This window comes from Pantherophis guttatus, chromosome 3, assembly GCF_059756535.1.
Source record: "Pantherophis guttatus breed Tessera chromosome 3, ASM5975653v1, whole genome shotgun sequence".
NCBI lineage: Eukaryota > Metazoa > Chordata > Lepidosauria > Squamata > Colubridae > Pantherophis > Pantherophis guttatus.
The window spans coordinates 156,530,189-156,555,045 of NC_142065.1; the positions used below are offsets into that span (position 1 = coordinate 156,530,189).

General features: G+C 35.0%; 1 protein-coding gene across 1 annotated transcript in view; it reads right to left on the minus strand.

Annotated features, from left to right (window-relative positions):
• The window catches only part of ZNF407 (zinc finger protein 407), a 351,765-nt gene that overhangs the window by 75,339 nt on the left and 251,569 nt on the right, over positions 1-24,857 (minus strand). Inside the window, exon 8 of the mRNA XM_034429342.2 lies at positions 15,963-16,141. Within this exon, the coding sequence (XP_034285233.2) occupies positions 15,963-16,141 (179 nt within the window). The remainder of the gene's footprint in view (positions 1-15,962; positions 16,142-24,857) is intronic.

The following is a 24,857-nucleotide window of genomic DNA, read 5'->3' on the forward strand; positions in this document are numbered from 1 at the left end:
TTATTGAATGTTTGAAAGATAATATGAAGCAAGCTGAATTATGAAAAAGTAAATGTTGGTACAGGTGATCAGAAATATTTATATAATAAAATAAACCCATAATAACTTTAGTGTGCAATATAGAGATTCTGAAAGCAGAATAGGGAAAATAATAAATGTAGTCATAATTGAGAAAAACATGTAAAAAATAAATAAAGATACTCTCGTTTCTTGTAACATTTTTTTTGTTATTATTATTTAAATGAAAGTGAATTGAAAGATTTAGGGTAAAGAAAATCACAGTAAATTCTGTGTTAATCTTAGTTCTCAGGTATGTTTCCGCAACTATATGATGATGCCCTCTTTTGCATTATGTCATTTTGGTTATCAGTTTAGAGAAATTCTGCACCATAAGAAAGTTAAAACCTAATGTGGACTTTTGTATCCCCTTAACGCATAGCCCATTAAAATAACGAGGTAGATAATTTTCTACAATTGTTAACTGCCTAACAGATTATCACACTGATAGTAGCGCTTACTCTAGGAAGGTCTTATCAAGTCTAATTCTTTATGAAGTTAATACTAGTTTTCAGTCTCGACATTATCTAGCAAATTTTGCACAGCAGATTAGAAAGAAGCAGATAATAAACCAAAACTTGCAATGTACCTATGAAACTTCCCCTGCTGCTCTTCTTCACTAACCAGTGCACCACAAGACCTCTTATTGTTATGAAAACAATAGCTATGGACACCATTATGTACAATAAAAGAGCCAATCTGGTGTAGTGATTAAAGCACAAGGCTAGAAATTGGGAGACTGTAAATTCTAGACACAAAATCATGTATGACATTGGCCAATCACCTTCTCTCAACCCTAAGAAGGAGATAATGGCAGACCACTTCTTGAAAACCTTGCCAAGAAAATTGGAGGGACTTGCCCAGGCAGTTTCTGAGAATGGGATATGACTGAACAGAAGAAAAAAAATGAACTGCATAATACAAATTTTTCAGGAAGGAAAGAGCTACCTATTTTAAATAACAGTTCTAAGTCTTTAGACAAATGTGTTCTGGTAGATCTTTTAAAACTTTTTTTTTTTTGGTAAAAATTAAAAACTTGGGCCTATAAAAGACATTATGGACTAAATGTATCACGGCATGATTGAGAAGTTATGAAATAAATATAATTTATTTAATTATAATAATAACATTCCCAAAAAGTTTAGAAGCTTGTTGATTAAGATATTGTATTAATCTTGTTTTTATCAAATAAAGAATCATTTACTTTAATATTTGTGTATTTATTTATTTATAGGGCTATAACTTTTTAAAATCTTTTTTCATATTTTTTAATAATTTTCTGGTCTATTGATGTGAACATGGAGATAACTGTACACTAGAGAGAACACAGACCACAGACCAGTGGTGAAATGCAGCCAGTTCTATCCGGCTTGGGTGAATTGGTAGCGCCAACGGCAGGAGGCTCCGCCCCCCCAGACATCATCACGTCCCGTTTTTGACGCTCTGCGCATGCACAGAGGTTTCACACGAGAGCGAGGCAAGTGCGTGTGCTCCCATTTGCAAACCGGTAGCAAAGGTAAGTGGATTTCACCACTGCCACAGACATAAATAATTTATTCACTGCAACACCATACTACATCACACCACACCACGCCACATACAATAATGTGGTTTTTATTTTTATGTAAGATTATAAAGGCTAATAATTTAAAAGTGTTAGAAATTAGTCCATGTTTGAATTCTACAACAAGCAATACAATAAATAAGTGTCCTACAAGTAGGTTGATTCAAGTAGGTAGCTACATTAAATCTACCTGTGAATAGCCTCAGGCTGAAATTTTATTGTTCACCACCTATGTTACAAGAATAACCTAAACTGCCAAATAAGTCTTCATGGATTTTGGGGAGGTCGTGCTCATGTCATTTACAGCAGAATATTGACTCCAAGCTCAGCCTTTGCTTGACCTCTACCTTTGGCAATCCTCCTACAACAGGGGTCTGGCTGTGGAATTCTGGCCAGGTTTGGAGGCCCCTGCCCTACGTCATATTGTTTACATATCTCCAAGATTTCATTCTGTTTTCCTTTGATTTTGTTCCTGACCTTTTTATTTATTTTATAGTTTAGATAAGGAAATTTTATATAGAATATATGAATTATTTATTTATATGCACAAAGGATTTTTTGGATTTAAAAAAAAACAGGAAGAGAAAATATTACCTCCCCCCTTTAAGAAATCACTACTTTCGTTTAATATCTGTTTTTTTCAAGGTGTTAGCAAACATTAATATCATTTTGGGGATTATTTTACAATAATTTAACTCCTTGCACTTTCATTTACAGATTTTAAGTTGCTTTCCAAATGTCGGAATGCAAATCAGCTTCTAAATTAATACATATCCTCATAGACTATAACTGCAAAAAATCATTTCTACTGAATGTCAAATGAGAATAATTGAAAGTAGGCAATTAAAATATATTTTCTAACACATATAGGGAAATAATAAGGTTTGGATGGGTTTTGATTTGGTTTTTGGAGTGTCTTAAATTCTAGAAAAATAGTATGCATAACAGTTTACATATAGAGGTTAGTGTTTCTTGGATATGAACTGATATCCCACAAGTCCAACAACTTCTTGTTTAAATGTGTTCGATCCATGTAATTGTTCAGATATCTGAATGCTGCATGAGATCAGCAAATTCTGTATACCTATCATCTTACATATCATTCATTTCAAAAGAAGGAAGACATTAATCACAAAATGATATGCACATAAGAGTGATTTCCTCCAATGAAATAAATGACAGGTCATTGAGGGATGAAGAGAATTAGAGTTTGTTTCAAAAAAGATCATGGCCTAAGTGAGGGCATTTTTAATTCCAGCTGGCAATAACAGAAAGATTCTGCTTGAAAGGAGTTGCAGACCACAAATTAATTGCTGATAATTATGCCTATGATTATACACTGCAGTTTATTCATGATTGATGTTTGCTTCAATATAAACATGGAGAGCGGAAGAGAGAGAGAAACAGATAGCATGCACAACTTTCCTTAGGCACATTAGTTAACTGGGCAGAGGTGGGCTGCTGTCAGTTCAGACCAGTTCAGGCGAACTGGTAGATGCGACCCACGGGTGGGTCAGCCCACCTGCTCTGGCGCTATTCCGTCCTATATTGCCATGTTTTTAAAGCCGCGCACGCACTCACATTTTTGGTGCTGGGCCAACTGGTTGTTACAACCGGCAGCAGCCCACCACTGCAACTGGGTGATTTTGAGTCAATTGTGCCCTCTCTCTCTCTCTCTCTCTCTCTCTCTCTCTCTCTCTCTCTCTTCCTCCCTCCCTCGCTTCCTCCCTCCCTCTCTCGACTGGACTAGCATGGCAAATTACAATCCATAACATTTCATGAAGAAAGTTTCATACTTCAATGGATTCTACAAACAATATTGTACATACATACAATCTAGCTCAGGGGTCCCCAGCCCCCAGTTTAAAGACCATTAGCCATGCCGCACAAGCAGCGGGTGAACATGTGAAAATCCATTTGCACATGCATGGAATTCAGTTGCGCACATGAAACTATCCCCTCCCCCTGCTGCCACCCCCACCTGTCCACGAAGCCAGATGGGGACCACAGATATAGCTAGCTAGCTAGCTAGCCTGCGCAGCACAGTTTCAGTTCTTTATAAACTCAAAATTAAGAAATAGAATTGTGGGGCTTTGCATAAAATTTGTGAAATTTGTGAAGAATCTTTTGGATATGTTTCCTTTGAAAATGAATATTATTTTAATTAGCATTTTTATCTCGGTATCTATTGTTTTTGTTTTGTTTTGTTTTTATTAAATTTGTATACCGCCCTACTCCCGAAGGACTCAGGGCGGTGAACAGCCATAAAATAAAACATATAAATACAAAATTTAAAATAGAGATAAAACAGATTAAATAAATTTGGCTGAACCATATTTAAAACCCCAATAATTTAAAACCAAATTTAAAATTCCCATTTAAAAGAGGAAAAAGTTTAGGTCAGGCCGGCTTGCTGGAATAGGAACTTCTTAAAGCGTGCGACGGAAGGTACGCAGATCCGGAATCCTCCGTATCTCGGGGGGGAGCTCATTCCAGATAGTAGGTGCCCCCACAGAGAAGGCTCTCCCCCTGGGGGCCGCCAGTCGACATTGTTTGGCCGACGGCACCCGGAGGAGCCCCTCTCTATGGGAGCGTACTGGTCGGTGGGAGGCTATTGGTGGTAGCAGGCGGTCCCGTAAATAACCAGGTCCTAAGCCATGGAGCGCTCTAAAGGTGATGACCAAAACCTTGAAGCGCACTTGGAAGACCACCGGGAGCCAGTGCAGCTCGCGCAGGAGAGGCGTTACATGGGAGCGCCACATCGCTCCCATCACCACCTGCGCGGCCGCACTCTGCGCCAGTTGGAGCCTCCGAGTGCTCCTCAAGGGGAGCCCCATGTAGAGAGCGTTACAGTAGTCCAGACTGTATATTCTGGACATGCATGCATTTACTTGATGTGAAAAAAAGGTAACCATTGCCTATTTAATAACATTCAAATGGTACAAAGAAAGTAAAAGTTCTGATGTGTGGAGAAATAGTTTCACTGGTATGTTGGAAACAATGCTGTGCAATCGTTAACACTTTGAAACTGTCAAATTTGCCTGAAACAGAAAAGTTCTGCAAATGTTAACCTCAACAATTTTTCCTCTCGTGTCTCTTGTAAGTATTAGCCTGAACTGAGTTACCTCTAAATGTCTCACTGAACTATAAGATTAAGGCCACTCAGAATTGTCTCAAACTATTGCTGAGCACATTGTAAGCCGCCCTGAGTCTTCGGAGAAGGGCGGCATATAAATCAAATTAAAAAAAAAAAAACTGCAAGTTGGGCAGCATATAAATTTAATTAATAAATAAATGGAAAATTGAAAAGGTCTGGAAAACAGGGAGGACATATCAATTGTCTCCCTTTTAAGAAAGGATTTACTAAAAATATTTTACCAACTCTTAGCATTTAGGAAGCTGCACCTTCTTTATTTTAGCTTCTCTAGTTGTTTAAATTCAAGATTTTAAATTATAGAATATGTGGCTATTTGAATTATGATATTAATAAATTATACAGACTAACTCTTGATTCTTCCTCATATTCCCAAAAGGAAGATACAGTAATTTAATAATGAACTTAACACTAATACATGACAGATCATTATGCTTTTATCATTATCATTATAAATATTAGAATATATATGTACACATATTCTGTTTTATATTAAATACCTGCTATTTTTAAGGCCAAAAAAACAAGGAAAAATCAAAAAACGATTTTAGAAGAAACTAACATGATACTTGCAATTTTACATATTTTTATTGCCGGTGCTTATGTATCTTTGATGGTAAAAGTACACTGATTGTAGCATCAAAAAAAAAATTAATATTAACTTTTTCTGACACTTTCTGTACAGATACTTTATCAGTTACAATCAAGGTGATAAAACAGTTGAAAGTGTATAGTATTTTTCAATGAACAATCTATAATAAACTTAAACATCAATTTAGATTAACAATCTTTTCAACCCCAAAACTACTACTGACCTTTAAGTTTCTCACCATGTAGAATAAAAACAATAGCAACAAAAAACTAGTGCATTACGAAGTTCTATATTAAATGCTTCTCCTGTAATTGAAGAAAGAGCATCATTTTATTTAAAAAAAAATCTAACCAGATTTTAAAAATTTTTTACACCAAGATATAAAGTTCCAGAATAAATTCCTCCCTACAAATTCTCTAACATGCTTCATGCTGATTCGAGGAATGGTTTCTTTCAAAACAGAGGTACATTTAGTGTAATCAGAATTACAGCAGCCATACATAGCTGCTTTTGATCTTAACTCACTTTTGTAAAAAAATTATATGAAAGTTATGCCTAGCTGACTTTATAGTCATGGGAATATCTTTTGAATACCAGAAGAAATCTGAAATATTTGTATCGTATTAAGTATTGAAAAAAATATCCCATTTGGGAAGAATCTGCCAACTAATCTAGAGGAGCCATTTCTAAATCCTTTTTGGCAAATTTCAACTATAAAATAAATGAAGATTTGATTGCTTTCTTTTTATTGTAGTAACTATTTGACCATTTGTGGTAAAAATCAATCACATTCTGAAGTTGTTTTCTATTATGTTCCTTACATGACAGATTGTAGGAGGTTACAGAGTTGACCTTGGAGAAATTATTCAGAGATAGTTACAAAAACATGCCTTGAGCCCAGGAAGCAAGGAAAGTATTCAGAAGAAGCACTCTGGTCAACTTTGAAGAGCTGTCACAGCTATACTTCTTGGTTTTGTTTTGTTTTTTGTGGTCCTTTTTATATGTACAGTAATTGTTGTAGTTTATTCAGGTGTGGGAAATTTATCCCACTTCTTTATTATTCATTCTTTAGAACAAAAAATGGCTGATTTTCAAAGACCTTTTCATTTCTTAAATCGAACAAGGTCTTTTTTAGCATTATACTGTTTTCCCCAAAATAAGACATCCCGTGATAATAAGCCCTATCGGGCTTTTGAGCACATGGCAATAAGGCCAAGCGCTTATTTCAGGATTCAAAAAAAATATAAGACAGGGACTTATATTAGTAGTAATCAGGGACAAATTATTAGAACTGAAAAATTATTGCAAATTAATCAACCCAAAGTGAAAATGCAATGAATGCAATGCTCTTCCATCTTGAGGAAAATGGATGTGGAAAAAAATTATTTCATCCTATTATTTTGCCTCTTATATAGTTTGGTGTAGAGCTGGCTGGCTAGGTGACTTTGGGCCAGTCACTCTCTCAACCAGCATCAGGCTCTGACAGTAAACTGGTCAGTGAATTCTTGTTGCAACCAATGAGATCAGCACCAAGTTGATGAGAAGAGAAGAGAAGAGAAGAGAAGAGAAGAGAAGAGAAGAGAAGAGAAGAGAAGAGAAGAGAAGAGAAGAGAAGAGAAGATTCTGTACTTGGTAAAGAATGCTAGGTAGAAAAAAAATGAACTAAGGAACTAAGTTCTTATGAAATTGATGACCATATTTGATTTCATGGAAATATCATCTATATATTCCTCCTCTCACTTCTAAGGGAAAGAAACTGATTGAGCAGATACCACTGGTTAAAAATGACAAACTACATTTTCATGAAAGGGAAATGGAAAACCAGACATTGTTTGAAACTTATCTAGACACTTCTTACCAACATCATATTCCTGGTTTTCTACCTTCATCCCTGTTCCCTTCTTCTTTGACGAACTTATTTGTAGTAAAAATGTACCAGTGTGCTGATAAACTTGACTGAGTCCTGATTTCACACACCTGTAGGTACACTATTTGCTGATAGGAAACCAACCTTATGCCTTGCCAGTTTCTGGTCATCTTTTCACAGTTCAGAAATAAGAAAAAAATGTTGACTCCAGCAACGATTACATCCTTAATGGAAAGCTGCAATTTGTGTCAGTTTACTACCCAGGTTTTTAAAACATTGGCAACAAATTTGGAATGCAATAGTTAGCTATAATTTTGTTGGGATATGTAAACGCTGGAAAAAGGAAGAAATAAGAAAAGAGATGGGAGACAGCATACCTGATGTTACTAATTCTAAAGCCAGGAATTCAGCATCTGAACTAATGAGATTTTTGTAATCACACTTGCTCCTTGTACAACAGAGAGGAAGATAAGAAACACAATCTCAGCTTCTGAATCCTCAAGCATAACCTAAAATATAAGTTTCCTGTATTATAATATAAAAATGCTATATATCTTTGAAACACTGGGAATACTGCAAAATCTTATGCCATAAGAAATGTTTTGGTCTTTCAGATGCCACAAGACACTAGGTTGTTTTTGAGCAATAGACTGAACATAGCTTCTGTCAAGTTTTAAGCCAAGGATTCTTGGGCAATTTTAAGAACTCCCTTATTTTCTATTTTTTCCCATTATTTCTCTAAAAACAAGTTACATGACTGTGAGGTATATGATACGTACTTCCCTTATCACAGACTGCATAAATGATTGAACACTGAAGAGCAGAATCTGAATTAATGGCTCTTTTTTTTTTTCAAAAGCAAAAACAAGATTACAGAACTATGATATGAAAAAAGATTAAAAATGACTGAACATAGTAGAATCTCCCTATTTAATCTTATGCAATTCCAGCACTAAGATATAATAAATAAGAAAGAACCAATTGTAGATGTTAAAGCTTTACCATTAAATTATATTTAAACGATCTATAGGAAAATAAGTAACAGCTTTAAGAAGCATGATGTTATGTCAGTCGAGGCTAAACTCAAGGACACTAAAAGCTTAATTATCATATTCTCTGAAATTTGATTGAAGTATAGAACAGGTTTACAATTGTATATTTCTTTCAGTAACTACTATTTTACTATTATTATTCCAATACAACTGCTCATTCTGTTGGTCAGTGTCAGGAACAATCACATTTTTCCTTAGAACATTGCAATATTCTCTACTTTGGGATAGCACATTTTTCAAGTTGTATTTTCTATTTTTCTAGGGTACAATTAACTAATCACTTCCTTTTAACAAGGCCTTTTCACATGTGACATTTGGCAAGGTTTCCTCAGCAATTTCTAGTTTTGCAGCAGCAGCACCAAGCTTTCTGAATTGAAGTCAGTCTTTTTTTTTTTTTACTTCTGTCAAGTTACCAATGCTGCATCATGACACGAGTGCCTTTTTGCCCAAATGCAATACTAGAATCATAAACATAATTATTAATGCATAAATCCCTAGTGACAGTGGTCAAAACAATTTTTAAAGAAGATGGGCCAAGATATAAGTGGTAATGCTATGTTTTATGCTCATATAATGAAATATTCCCACAGATCCTTCCCACTTAACATCTAGAAGAATAAAGAGGAAATAGACAACAGAGTTAAGTATGAAACACGGGGAATAATGAATCCATAGAGCTGGCTTCAACAATATTATATGACCCATGACAATCTCTAAAACAGTATGCAATTCATGGCTGGATGTACATGTTTAAATCCTTAACAAATTTATAGCTACTTAAAAAGACACACATACACACAAAGGTTCACAGATAGTAACTCTTCCTGCTTCTATTAATGCCTGGTAACTGACACTCTCTGCATGGTGTACAGATAAATTAATAACAAAAAATGAACAGTAACAATAAACCACACACATTAAAAACAGGAGAGATTGAAATAATGCTGCATTTAATAACAATAAAAGTAGCAGCAGAAAAAAAATGCTAAGATCTAAAATAGTTCCAAGATTATCTAGGATTTTTTTTTTTAAAGAAGTTCTTCAGGGGCACAACAAAAGGCAATGATTTAAGAGCACTGACAGATTTTCTATGGACAGTGTGTGAAAAAAACCCTTCACACTTTCAGTTACAAATTTGGCCACATCTGGCAGGGAATCCTGAAGAGGGCCTGAATGATGATCTTAGGGCCTAGATGGCGGTAACCTGTCCCCAGATACATAAAGGTAAAAATGAGCAGAATTAACTGGTCTTGGAAATGGACTGGCAACTAATGCACATTATAATATAATTTTATTAGCCAGCTCTCATTACTGGCTAGTAGTGAGTGCCTAGGTATGTGCTTATTTTTGAACCAGTTAAATTTTCAGGCCTTTAGAAAAACCATACAGATTACAATAATGTCAACCAGTAGTTTACCCGAATGATTTGTTAAGGGAACCTAGAAAACCTAGGTAATTCTCACTGCTTTATATATTTATTAGAGCAAGGAAAAATCTGCAGGACATTCTTTACTTTTGTCAATCTATTACATAGCAAAATTTCTAACCTAAATACATTCTGCCATTGCTATCCTTCGAAGAGCCATAAGTGGAATGTAAGAGTGTTCAATTTAAGAAAGGTCATATCTAGTGATAAATATTAAAATGAGGCAAAGAATAAGAGCATGAAATGATTGAAAGCTATCTATTAAGTTATCCCCTAAAATTATAGGTGGTAATTAAGTAAGCATTCCTGGCCACCAATAGTTTCCTTTTGAATTTGAAGTGCAATATTGATAAATATGCTGCTCTTGTTTTGGAATCTGTGTTATAATAATTCCAGGAATTGTGTTGTTGAAGCTAAAATGGTTTTAAGCACTTGCTTTTAAAATTAATGTAGACATAGATTTAGGTTCACACATATTTTGAGCAACGCTAATATTTCCCCCTTACTGTACATCATGATCAGGTATATTTAGCAGAGATCTCACACTGAAATGGCTTTCTGATGAATAACTCAGGGATGACTAACTGGCATGTTGCCCAGCTATTTCAATGCTCTATTAAGCCACAGATGCATGGAAAAAATAAATTTGTTTCATTTTCAATTTTACACATTTTTCAGGACACATTTAAAGCCTGGCAACTTTGGGGACATGATAGACTGAACTCTGCAGTCTCTTTGAATTATGCATATCAAGCACTTTTTTTCTTATCGTATATTACTCAGACAAAAGGGATGAGCATGAAACAATGCAGAACAATGAATTCCATCCTAACTTCCAGTATTCAAGCCATTTGCCCCTGATTCTGAGATTTCTACAATCATTGATGTCTCACTTTTAAGAACTACTTGCAACATGAAAAATAAAATTGGTTTATCAAGAAAGTCAATTCTACCTACAATGTTTTGATTGTTTTTACATTTCTGCAGGTGACATAATGTTGAGTTTTAGTTTTGAGGCATATAAGAGATTGTAAATTACCAAGCCCTATCCAAAGAAGCAACCATGTAGTAGCTTCAACATGACTTAATTTAAGTTGATCCACCCAAAAAACTGTAGCAGAAGCATTAAAATTATACTTTACTTTCTAAAAGCTGGAACTGAATGCATAACGATAACACCACCAGTTATATTATTGTACTATTTTCAGATTTATTGCTGTACCATTCCTTCAAACCATGTGTCAAGATATTAAATCATTTCTACTAAAATATTGATTTGTGATCTTGCTTGTAATTTTTGTTAAATATTTTCAAATTCTTTTTCATTATTTCTGTAGCCCACACATAAAGAATGCTTGTAAAAGGGGAATTATCCCTTACATTCCCACCCCACAGTCTTCCCCCAAATCTATTTAGTAGGGATTGAACAGTAATGGGGGGGGAGAAAATTAATTCCATCAGCTGACATACAAAAAACTGGGATACATGTTTTGTATTATTAAAGGTTTTTGTTATTGTTGTTGCATTATACTAATTTTCCTATTCAGTTGTACTATTAGCGCCCCAAATATATGCATATGTATGTTTTATGCATTTTTATTTTGTCATTTTGAATAAGAGGTTTAAGCTTAATGAACATGTTGTAAGCTTACTGTAAACTCTCAATAGTTCATAATGAGGAACATTTACAAGAGACATCATTTAATCTCAAAATCTTTTACGGGAAAATCAGCAACAAATAAGGCTTCCATAAATGCCATACACCTTAATTTTAACAATGACAGTCAACATCTTCTCTTAAATGACCATTTCAGAGGCCATTTTAATTATAGATATAACTTCCATATTGACAGGTCTTCCTAAGTAATGGGTTCCAGTAGGATCTGTGTAGTGTAGTGTAGTGTAGTGTAGTGTAGTGTAGTGTAGTGTAGTGTAGTGTAGGCTAAGCTAGGCTAGTCTCTTCCCCACCTCGCTCTCTCTCTCTCACACACACACAATATGTCATTGCAAAATGAAGATTATAGCCAGTAAGTACACAGAAATAAGAGTGTATTGTAGCAGCTCCCTCTTACTCATATCCCTCTTAATTAAAACTTTTGGATCATAGCAGAGAGACAAGACCATACTCAAGGTAGCAAACTGTTGATGAGCTGAGGCTGCTCTGCTATTTTAAGGTAGCTTGACATGCAAAATAGACAGGCTGCAGTTGTCCCAATTTGGGCTGGGTTAGAATTTTCTAATTTCTGTTTTAGTGGTTGAGAATATATATTTCTTATTTTGTAAATTGGCTGATTGATCTCAGCTCTTAACCACATAGTATTAGTTTTAATGTATTCCCCACCTCTGATGGCAGAAAATCTTACTGTTAATTTTTGGCAACTATGAATTCCAACAGTGAATATCTATACAAAATAGATATTTGGGGCCCCTGAAACCTCTGCTTTCTTGATCCTGCTACAGCCAGATAACTTTTTAGTTGAATGATATCCATTTAGGCCATATCTGAAATGAGTAGCACAGTCATTGCATGCATTTTTGATGGAAGGAGAAAGAGATTTATTTTATTATTTGTTTATAAAATATATATCACAGGCTATTAAATGTCTCAGTGGCTTGCAACAGATAATGCTATTGCATGCATATTTACAAACAAACAAGGTTGACTGAGCTCATTTGGAATGATTCCTTATACTATGCACTTAGGGCAGTAGTCACACAATCAGCTGGATGCATGGTTACTGATACTATTTTGTGAGTTATAGGAATGGTAAAATATATGTTATTATAATCCAATGTGGTAGGCATAAATAGGCAGCAGTCTATCTGCTTTTCTGGGCATTTTCTACCACCAATAGCCTCCCACCGACCAGTACGTTCCCATAGAGAGGGGCTCCTCCGGGTGCCATCGGCCAAACAATGGGGGAGAGCCTTCTCTGTGGGGGCACCTACTATCTGGAACGAGCTCCCCCCGGAGATACGGAGGATCCCGGATCTGCGTACCTTCCGTCACGCGCTCAAGACGTTCTTATTTCATCAAGCTGGCCTGACCTAAGTTTTTCCCCTTTTTAAATGGAAATTTTAAATTTGGTTTTAAATTATTAGGGTTTTAAATTTGTTCAGCCAAATTATTTAATTCGTTTTATTCTATTTTAAATTTTGTATTTATATGTTTTATTCTATGGCTGTTCACCGCCCTGAGTCCTTCGGGAGTAGGGTGGTATACAAATTCAATAAAATAAATAAAATAAAAATAAAATAAGTATATATATTCTAGTGATGGATTTCAGTAGCAACACACTTACCACATTATACTGAACACTGCACTGCAATTACGAACTAATATTTTAATGAAAACATTTGTGTTACTCTAGCCATTCACCTCCTCCACCAAACGAAGTATCCACACCCCATAAAGTCATACTGAGATACTTGCTGTTTCCAGCTCTCACCTACCCAGTGCCCTTCTCTCAGTTATATATCTATGATCAATAAGGCTATTGGAGTAACTAACTGCTGATTAAATCCTATTCAATCTTGATATGCTATTTTACTGTCAACAAAATGCCTAGCAATATATTGTGATGAGACATCTATATTAATTTCTCCCTATTTTCTAGCTAAAAAGTTGAATATTGCAGGTGGCTAACTCAGGAATATAATTGCCAGGTGCAAAACCAGAAATGCCTACTTAAAAGACATTCTTATATGAAGATGAAAATAATTAGCTTTTTCCTCCTTCATTTATTAGGAACACATGGGTGAGGTAATCTATAGAGACTACGTGCTAGCATCCTTTTTTAGAGTTAGAAAACATTTATGTAAGGTTTTTATTTCAAACAGATAATAAAATTATTATTATGCATATGAGAGGGAAAAGACTTCCTGACAATCATACTGACATGCAATTGAAAGACTGGTACTAAGGGTTATTACTAAAATGAATCTGCTTGAAGCCAAACTGCTTACTATTTTCTTTATATAATCCGTACCAGCATTTAAAATAAATACTATGGTAGTTTTATGGAGTTCAAGTAACATTCTATTACTTTAGCAAGACATAAGTGTCAAATATCTTCCCTTACAATGACAAGCTTCTTAATTATTTTTAAGTAGTCAGTTTTCTGTTGAAAATAAATGAAAATCATTGTTCACGGTATCTAGCAATTTATGTCAAAATTATTATCAGAAAAGATTGAAATCTGATAGAAAACTTTATAATTATTTTTGTGTATCCAAAGCTAGTAGGAATAGACATGATTTTAGGGGAAAAAAACCTCTGAAACAATTATTCAAGTTATGTAATTTTATATCCTCACTTGAAATTCAACAGTTTCAATCTACTTGGTAACACAGTCGAACTTTGATAAGAATCACATAATAGATCACAGTATAACTTTTAGCAATCATTTCCCATGCCCCTTAATAATTTGATGAATGCTTCTGTCAAGAAGGATAAAGATCACAATTTTATTTAGAGTTAACTGCTTGAACTTTCAGGATTCTACTCATGAATATTGCAGCTGTTTGCAACTGATAGGATTGCTGTTTGTCCCATTTTGATGATGTAATCAGACTATCTTGCCTTTGGAGACTTATTTCATGCAGGCAAAGAAGACATACAGTACTTAGATATGGTAAAAATGAGTTGTGATCTTAGTAAGGTCTACTCAGTAAATTGTTTTCTTCAAATTTATTGGTTTGCTAAGAACAGTATTCTCACCAGAATTAGAATGAAGATATGGCTTTAACTCTAAAATAAACTAGAAATGATAAAATCCTGACTTACTCAAGTGATGATTAGATTAACAGATTTACCTAACCATGAATTTTAGATCCCAGAAGCCAAGAGCCCTGTGGAAAGGTTGCCAACAAAATGTATTTTAATGCTAAATTTATCTTGTATTATACTTTGAATGAAACTACATTAATTTTATTCTAAAAACAGATAATAAAATAGTTCAGAAAATAATTGTGCAATTAGATATAGTAGTCTGGTCATATGATAGCAGTCTATCAAATACATAAAATCTTGAATGATTCTATCTATCTGTCTATCTATTTACCTTAGATACTGCATATTCACTCTCCGAGCAGTTTAAAGCTAAAGCATAAAAAAACCATATAAAAATTTGGTACACCAGTAAAAAGAAAGTCAAACAAAGACAAAGAGAGTATAAATTAAAAGTTAAAAGATGTGGGGGAGCATCTTCAGGGTACTAATCGCCCCCAGGGTTGCATGCCACACTGCTTGCCGCATGCGAGTTAGCAGAGCGAGGTCTTCACAGCTTTCCGAAAGGCCAGGAAAGTGGAGGCCCACCTCATTTCTGGGGGGAGAGTATCCCAGAAGGTGGAGGCAATGGCAGAGAAAGCTCTCTTCCAGGGCTTTGCCAGTCAAAATTTTTTAACTGATGGGATCTGTAATATACTTTCTCTTCCTTACTGGGTGGGACAGATTAATATAATGAGGGTAAGATGGTAACCCAACCCTATGTGGCATGGTCATAACCAGCACCTTGAAATAGACCCAAAAGCAAATTAGCACCCAGTGCAGCTTACATAGTGAAGGTGTTACATGCACAATCCTAATATCATTGACTACCAATTGTTCTGAATAATATAACCATTTTCTACATAGAAGAAAAAAACTGTAGTTTAAGAATTCACCTTGAACATTTTTAACATTTTTCTCAAAATATTATATACCTGATTCTATCTCTACTCCTCCTCCTCTTTCTCTCTTGTTAAAACAAGTTATCCAAAGAAATAAAGATAAACTTTGTGGAGGAGGAAGAGAAGGCAGTACTGATTTAGACCTCTTCCTGCTTTCAAGGCATCATCAGGGGCTGATGATAGTCCTCCAGATATGGAACTCCCATGCAGTTCTAGCCAATGTGGGAAATACTGGGTAAGATGGAAGTTGAAATTCCAAGTGTTTGGAAGACTACAGTTGCCACTTCAGAAAAAAATTATATCAAATATCTAGCCTTAGGTGTCAGGTGTAATACTTGGTCCAGCATTCTGCTTAAATACTTATTTCTTAATTGATTTAGCCCTGACCACATTTTGGGCAAAATCCTAGATAAAATTAAGCCCTGCAAACACATACAAATAAAACTACTGCAAGTTTCACAGAAGTATGAAAGTCACTGAAGGTACCTGGATTGAGTTTAAAACTGCCTTCTTTACTTTAAAGGAGCTTTTGCTTCACAATCATGTAAGTGACTCCAAATGAGTATAAAGATGTCCTTACCAGCATGCAGGTAAGCTAAGTCGGGGTTCTCAATGTCAGGATGCAGTTCTTTCAAGTGATTGCGAAATTCCACTGGGATGTTGGTTCCATATTCACATTTAGGGCAGTTGTACATCTTTACGCCTTCATGTTTATCTGTGTGCAGGATATGCTTGCGGATATTTTCAGCACAGTTGGACCTAAAATGTGTGTAGGGTAGGGATGGAATAATAAAGTCATATTATGACTTTGATACCACACCAAATTGAAATATTGTTATAAAACATTAAGTTCACTATAATTTGGTTTATGAGTAATTTCCCTTTATATAACTGATACTGAAGTTCACTAATTTAAAATAAAATAAATAAGAATTTCACAGATGCTATTGAACCAGGAATCCTTAGTAAGTTTGTATTATAATAGTTTCTCTTACTACATAAATCTAATTAGACAGAACTAAAAGAATCAACTGGATTATTGTTTCTTTCTCAATTTAATTTATTCACTTCCTCAAGACATAAGCACTCATTCAAATGTTATTATGTAGGACACATTGGCACTGTAAGTATAGCGATATCAAACCTTGCAGGACACTCTGCAAAGTGTTCCTCAAAACATTATACCAAGGTACCAGTATGAAATATATCACGAAAGACCAAGTCATCTGCACAACAGTCCACAGACCAGGTCTGTGTTGCCACAAACAGGTAGTAAACACATTTCTTTGCCTCCTAGTCCTAGATCACCATGGCATAAATTAACAGAGCTGGAAGGGACCTTGGAATCTTCTAGTCCAACCCCCTGAAACCCTCTACCATTTCAGACAAATAGTTGTCCAATCTCTTCTTAAAAACCTCCAGTGTTGGAGCACCCACAACTTCAGGAGGCAAGTCATTCCATTGATTAATTGTTTTAACTGTCAGGAAATTCCTCCTTAGTTCTTGTTTGGTTCTCTCATTGATTAGTTTCCATCCATTCCTTATTGTCCTGCCTTCAGATGCTTTGGAAAATAGATTGATCCTCTCTTCTTTGTGGCAGCCCATTAGATACTGGAACACTGCTAACCTGTCACCCTCTAACCCTTCTTTTCATTAAACTAGACATACCCAATTCCTGCAACTGTTCCTCATATGTTTTAGCCTCCAGCCCCCTAATCATCTTTGTTGCTCTTCTTTATTATATAACATTGCCTTCACCAAATCCTGATTGGATCCTAGATTTAAACCACAGTTACTTAAATCGTCTACCCTCTTGCTATAGTATTTTATATTGTTTGATATTCCAACAGACTCCAGCAAGTAGCCTAGAATGGGGTCAGGCAGAACCACCATTACCAGTTCCCAAATTTTACTGTTCTACTTCACAAACAGAAGCTGTTAGAAAGTCAGGTAAGTTTCAAAGAGTTTCTCTAGAGCTTTTTGAAATCTAAACAGAACCATCACCCCCTCTGCCTAATTTGATCTCTGATCTGCAAAAGACAGCATGCAATAATGACTCAATCTCCCCCTAGTAGTGATTAATCTATAATAAGGATATAGAGATTTTTTTTTTTTTTGCCTTATCTATCTGGTCTATGTGATAAATACTAGGCGAACTACTTGATCTTTTATAAAATCATAGATGCTAGCTGTTTATGTTTAAATTGATTTTATTTAGTTACTTTTATAATTATGTATATCATTATCTTTTTTTTAGTAAATATATATTTTGGCCCTTTTAAGAAATTGTTTCTCTTTCATGCTTATTATGTTTATACAGTTTTGTCTTAGGAAAGGTTAGTGGGTAGATTCTCCTATTTCCCCCATGAGCTTAGTATCTTGTACCCTCAGATATGTATGTTTGGGATGGGGGCGGGGGATGAAAACTGTACTTTACAATCTTTTGTAATTGCATTATAACATCACACATAAGTATGTAAAGGTTTGTACCTAGGTGGATCATAAATGTCGATGGCTTGAAAATCCCTCCAAGATCATTTGTGTGTCTTATTTTAAGAGAATCAGAGGATATAACATTAATTGTTTATGATAAACCTGAAATGTTAGGCCAAAATGAAATGTTATTCATTTTGAGCAATTAATCAGAAATTCTGTTTTTTCACGGTTTTTCATAAAAAAAATTACTGACATCTTTATAGAGGCAGAGGAAAACAAAAAAAATATTATAAAGGCTAAGAATATAAACTTAAGAGGCATACAGACAAACTGGGAAAGATTCAGAGACCAGCGACAACTATGAGAAAGAAACTGAAAGTGAAGTCCTCTAAGGAGGCATTGAATAAATTGGGAATCTTTTGCTCTAAAAAGATAAGATGATGGATATGACTTCACTTTTCAAATACCTGAAAGGATGTGCCATATGGAAGACCGATCCCTATTCCTTATCAATCTAAAAGTGCAGGTTATGTAAGGATAGATTAAAGTTATATTTAATATATATATATATATTTAATCTATCTGAGGCAGCAGTGCCTCAGATAGAAAGTCCATTCAGAGAGTGGTAAGGACAGCTGAGATGATTATAGGAAGCTTGCTTCCTGTCATTCAGGATACTGCTTATAAGCACTATGTGCTTAAGAGCTCAAAGCATTGTTAGAGACTCCACACACCTACTTCACGGTCTGTTTCTGTTGCACCCCTCTGGGAGGAGGTTTCAAATTATTTTTAGCAGGACTTCCATATTCTTTAACAGCTTTGATGCCTAGGCCATCCATCTACTAACCTTGCAAGATTTGTTTCTTTCGCCATGTACATGGATACATCCGAACTAGACTGTGTTGTTTCTCTGTGTCACATAATATATGTGGGTACATGCATAATTTTGTATGTCTGTCTGTCTGTCTTGTCATGTTTATTTTTATATTAGAGGTGGACATCCTTTGAGAGCTGTATGCAACATAATTTCATTTTAATGTATGCCGATTAGTGTACATTCAAAGTGACAATAAAGTATTCTATTCTATTCTATAGTATGGTAGATTCTGAGTAAATGTTAAGAAAATCTTTCCATACGGTAGGCCCAGTTTGATAGAGAACCAGTTACCCAGAGAGGTGATGGGTTTCCCTTCTTGTAATGTGTTCAACCAGACACTGGGCAGCCTGGGATGCTTTAATTTGGATTTGTCGGCTGAATAGAGGGTTGGACTTGATGGTGTAAGTGGCCCCTTCCAACTGTATGATTCCTTGATTTGTAGACAGCCTAAATATCAGCTTGCATTACAAATGCCATGCAATAAGAAATAGCTGCACATTTTCCTTGTGTGAGAATCTATGGCAGTAACAGGTACTGAAAGCAAGCCTCCATTTAAAAAACAAACCCACAAAAGTACCTAGAAACATTGGTATTCATTTACTACCTCTCCTGACATCTCAATGTTTCATAAGGAAAATATAGTTGGAATTAATATTGACAGTATTGGAGTTATGAGTGAGTGCACTGAAGTAACAATAGTTTCAGCCTTTTCACTTTTGTAGCTTTGGAAGAATATTTTATGATCTATTTGTTATGACATACAGTATTGTGACAGATGTCCAATGCTGGCTATTATAAAGTAGCAAAGGTTCCTGTATCAGTACTTACATACTTGAGAAAATTATTCAGTTCCCGGGGAAAAAGTGATAGGAGAAGCTTGGAACAAGACACATTTAAATTCACTCTTTCTGCATGAGGGTTTCTCAAATGTAAAACACATTTTCATTATAAATGTAAACATGCAAGTAGTTAATTGTTCTGTAATAGCAAGCTAAAAAAGAGAACAAATACTTTTGTAGAGATTAATTTAAGGAAAAATTGAAGAAACTGATCTTTGCTACCATCCCACCAAAACATACATTGCAAACACAAAGAATTCAAAGATTTGCAAAGGTAAGAATGGAAAAGATCAAGAGTTCTAAAATAATACTAAATGGTAGAACTTGCAGAGGTGACTAAATTAACCTCTTTGATTAGAGGGGGAAAAAACAATATCTACATCTATGGCTGACCAGACATTTTGCATAAAATGAGAAAAAATGCACTTGTGGCTTTGATGATTAGAACTAATAGAAAAGAGTAAGCTTTTATTTGTTACAAAGGAAATTGGAACCTTCCTTCCTTCCTTCCTTCCTTTTTATGCTCTTTGTAAAACTTTTAATAACATTTATTTTAGAAAAGGGAATATTCCTCTGTCTGGCTGTGCATGGTGGCATAGCTCAGTACTGAAATAGACAGCATATAAAAACATGGTCCACAGACTTAGTTTTACCTGGTGGTACATTTTGTACTACTCAAGGTGGCATACATAAATGCTGCATTAATTACTACATTTAACTGATACACATATCTTAATAAGTACAGGTATTTTATTATTGAGCAATTTCTGCTTTAAAAATATACAACATATATTGTATATATATAAAAATATACAACATATACAAAAATATATAAATATTTGTAAATTTGTAAAAATAATAAAAAGGTAGGATGCAAATAAATAAATCAAAATAAATCTGCACTGACTTGGAAAACAAAGAAAAAAAGAGATATGGCAAAAATTGAAATTTGTATTTCTGTAAAGTCGATAATGAGACCATGAAAGGCAAAGTGGCTAAGGGCTCTGGTAAGTAAGTATCCGGAAATGAATCCAATTCTTTATAAAAGGACTTTTTTATTTTTTTCAAACCACACAAAATGGTGAAAAGAAACAATATAAAGCGGATCAGGACCCTTGTCAATCTTTCTTACAGTATGACAACTTTTTGAATACTTCATAAAATTGGAGAAAAATTGGTCTTAGGGAAGAAATCTGACTGAAGACTGGATTTTTAAAAAGGGTCAGATCAGGTTGCAGGGGTGGGGAAATTTTTTTGGAAATTATCTCAAGGCCTCCCAATATGTGATACAGTTGAACAGGGCCTTGGAATGTTGGTGACCATTTTGCTTTAAGCCCCTCCTTAATGCTCTTGGTCATGTGACTCACAGCAGAGCATGTACAGGCTGCCCTACACTTGTGAATGTAAACATAAATATGGTTATTGCTGAAAAAATAGAAAATATTCTACAAAACATGTTCTGTCTTGGTTTAAATGTTTTAAAGAATGAACATGATTCTAATATAAAATGGTCTTATTTAGGCTCTAACAACATTAATGAAAAAGTGGTCCAAAAAGAAGAAAGTTAATGGTCTTTGAGGATTAAAATGCTTCTCTCCCGATAGTTACTGAATAAAATTTATCAGCATGACAATAAGGAAATAACATTCTTAAGTAATAAATCAGAAAAGAAATTTTACAAATCAAAATGAAGTCACCTACAAGGAATTGAAGAACAGAATTCTGAACTTAAATAAATAAATATTTGTACTCTAAAGAACTAAATAGACCTAAATTTAATGGATTAGTTTTCTAAGGCTCTGATAAAATCACTCCCATGTCAGAAGTCCATAGAATGAATCTCAACCAATCATGTTCCACAGAGTGAACAGAAGAAGTAATTGAATATTTTAAATTAAATTAAATAAGTCCCCTGGAGTTGATGGTATTACTTCAATTGTTTATAAAAAAAATCAGAACTAATTATCCATTATTTATATTGTGTTTAATTCAGCACTACAGGATAATCATATTCCTGATTCATAGCATTAGGTCTGGTTAGTTGTGATCTCAAAGCCTAGCAGACAAAGAGTTAGCTGAATCCTATTGACTCATTGCACCTTTAAATCAAGATAAAAAGATTTTTACACCTTGCTTGGCCAACAGACTAAGTAAATTCACTGAAAATTCTATTAATCAGGACTGATCTGGATTCCTTAAGATAAACAAATAGCAGATCCTATTACAAGAATTGTAACTTCAATTCTTTTGTTTTGGAAAACAAAAAATCTTATTCCTTATTTTAATCCTAAACATTTTTCTTAAAAAGAGAGTCTAAAATGGTCTAATTCACTTAAATGGATTTATATAGCTACTTAAAATTATTTCAAAAATATAAAATGTTCACAGTAGACCTCAGACCTGTTTATGACTTAAAATTTTATTGGCCCAAGGGTGGGGAATAATTTAGAAACTCTTCTATTACGTTTTCTTCCCTGTCAAATATTTTACATTATCAGCGGCAGGCCTTTTTTAGTGATCAAATTAGATTCAAATTAGAATTTTAAAAGATTTCTCTTTTTCCCCCCCTATCGTTTCAGAAATGTACAAAATACGCTCATTAATTTAAATGTACAGATGGGAGTTATGAAAGGCCCTAGATTGTGCACACTGTAATGAGATGAAAAGAGACTCCTAACTTTGTTGGAACCAGTAAGGAAAGTAATACACCCTGAAGGCTACCTATCAATCTCGGATGCAGATGGTACTTTTTTCAACGGACCTTTTATGTCAGTTCCTTCAGCTGCTTTTCAAGCAGACATGGCTCCCTAGAGGGAAAATCCTGTTGATCGGCTGCTGGTGGAGTATCCAAAGCAACAATACTGTCTCAATCACCTCTACTCTGAATGATTGTTTCCTGTAGCCATTGTACCTCTTTTTCACTCACCATCTTGTGCAGCCAAAGAGGGGAGGGGAACCAAACAAAACCAAATCTCAAAATCTCTTCTTTCTGATTCTTTTGTTTCATTTCATGATTCATTTTCTGGATGCAAAATTTGATTCGCCCGAGATATAATGCAAACCTTTTATTTATTGTGATAGGTGGACTTCATTTGAAAAAACAAAAACAAAACACAATCGAAAGGTGCTGTTTTTCCTCATCACTGATGAGGAAATTTAATTTACTGATGTAAATTAACTTCGGGTTAGATAATAAATATCAGGCCGTTATCTCATAAGAACTAGTCTCATTCTGTTTCTAAATAATGTAACTCTACTGCCTTCCAAGCCCGCAGAAAATAAATAACTAAAGACATTTTCTGCATACTCAGAAAAGTCTGTCAGCTTTCTAAATACTTCCCTTGAAAATAGCATAGTTCCACCATAATTTCTTGGAATGTGGCAGATCTCGCCTCCTCAGATCACTTGTGCTTGCTGCCATTTTTAAATCTGGGACAGCACAGAGACCATGAAGACAAATTAATGGGTCTCTTGGAGGGTAGCACAACTTTCCTTTAGGAGCACAAACTACTCTGGATCATAAAATAATAGAAAAGTACTTTTGCTATTAGGGGAATAGTACATAGTATTAAACCATAGTAACAACTGTATGGTTTTACCATTATCTTCTAAATTAAAACATCATATTAATTATGGTTAATTCTTGCCTGAGATATCAGCCACAAAACATTATGAAATACAGAAAAATGGAGATTATAAATAGACATATGGTAACATCTTCAGCCGGTTTGGTCCTTGGTGCTAGGAAATGAAGGGAATTAGTGTTGCGAGATATTCCTTCATTCGTAGAATTAATGTTAGTGAAAACAGCAGCATACTAGATTATGGAAGGGCCAGAGTAAGCAAATGTAACAAACAATATAACAATATATTTTTAAAGTAAAGTTGAATTAATTAATTGATGAATTAAATTAATAAAAAGAGGGAAATTCTATTTGTTTTCAGAACTTTGTGCACTGTACTGTCCAAGTCATTAAGTATCATGTCCATTTGAATTTTATTTCAAAACTGTGAACAAAAACAAAAAACAAAAACATCAAGTATAACAGTAATCAATAGAATATGCTTTGACATACTTTAGAGCAGTGTTAAAACAAGATGGAGAATTCTGGGAGTTATACTCTTAAAGTTGTCAAATTCGAAAAACACTGTTTTAGAGCATTAGAAGGAAAGCAGACACTTGTGATTGATTGGGTCATCATTTCCGAGATGTTTCTTTCTCTAAACAGAGAAACAAAATGACCATAGGCAGGCAAAAAAATCAATGAGAGTGGGAACAACTTCTAACTTCCTGTCAGCTTTCCCATTGAGTTTCCTTGTTGGAAGCTGGCAGGGAGCCGAGTTCTGAATGAACATGATTTTGAACTAGGTAAATGACAATACCTCAAATGGCATGAAAAAGACCAAAATGCTCCTTCATTTGCTCTTTATTTCCAAAACCTTGTTTGATGATAGCTCCATTTTAGCAGCAGAAAAAAACAAACAAAACTCAGGTCTAGAAGGTCAATGGAGAGTCTCAATCATTCAGTCACAGTTGTCTCAAAGGTGCTTTTTCAAAAGGCAACTGGACTGTTTTTTGAGGAAAAAGAAGAAGTTTAGCTTCTCACCCAAGAAGTTCATCAGTTGTGATGATGGGGGGATGGAAGGACAGGTAAAGACCAGTGGTGGGTTCTTCCTGGTTCCTCCGAGCCGGTAGCGATGACGATATGACATCACCGAACCGGTTCTGGCCCCCCGTCCACCCCGCCCCCAGTGTTATTCTTACGTTATTCTTTGGCCCCACCCCCAATCTATTGCTGCCTCATGAGTCCCAGCTGATGGGCTATAAGGAAAAAAACTGTTTAAACTCTTGCCACCGGGCTTCAAAGGGCCACCCTACAGTTGATCAGTGGTAAAAGGCAGTTTGGTGGTAGACCAGTGCCTGCAAAAATAAATGGATAGACCAGTGCCTCCAAAAATACATGAGTAGACCAGTGCCTGCAAAAATAAATGGGTAGACCGGTACAGCTCTGCAAACAGTTAAAAGCCTGGTAGACCAGTACCTCTGCTAAATCCTAAATAATTGTCACATGACCATCAAGCCACGCCCACAAAATAAGCCACGCCCACAGAACCGGTAGTAAAAAAAAATAGAACCCACCCCTGGTACAGACAGGTCTAGAAAGTCTGTAAGATTTTCTTCTTACTAATCTTCTGAAAGATTTATACTCAGTTTCTGGAATTCTGAGAGATGTAAGTTGTAGGAGCTTTATCTCTGATATTTGAGAGGCTACAATCACAACACTAAGAATGAGGAAAATCTCTCAGTTACTGCACCTACCTG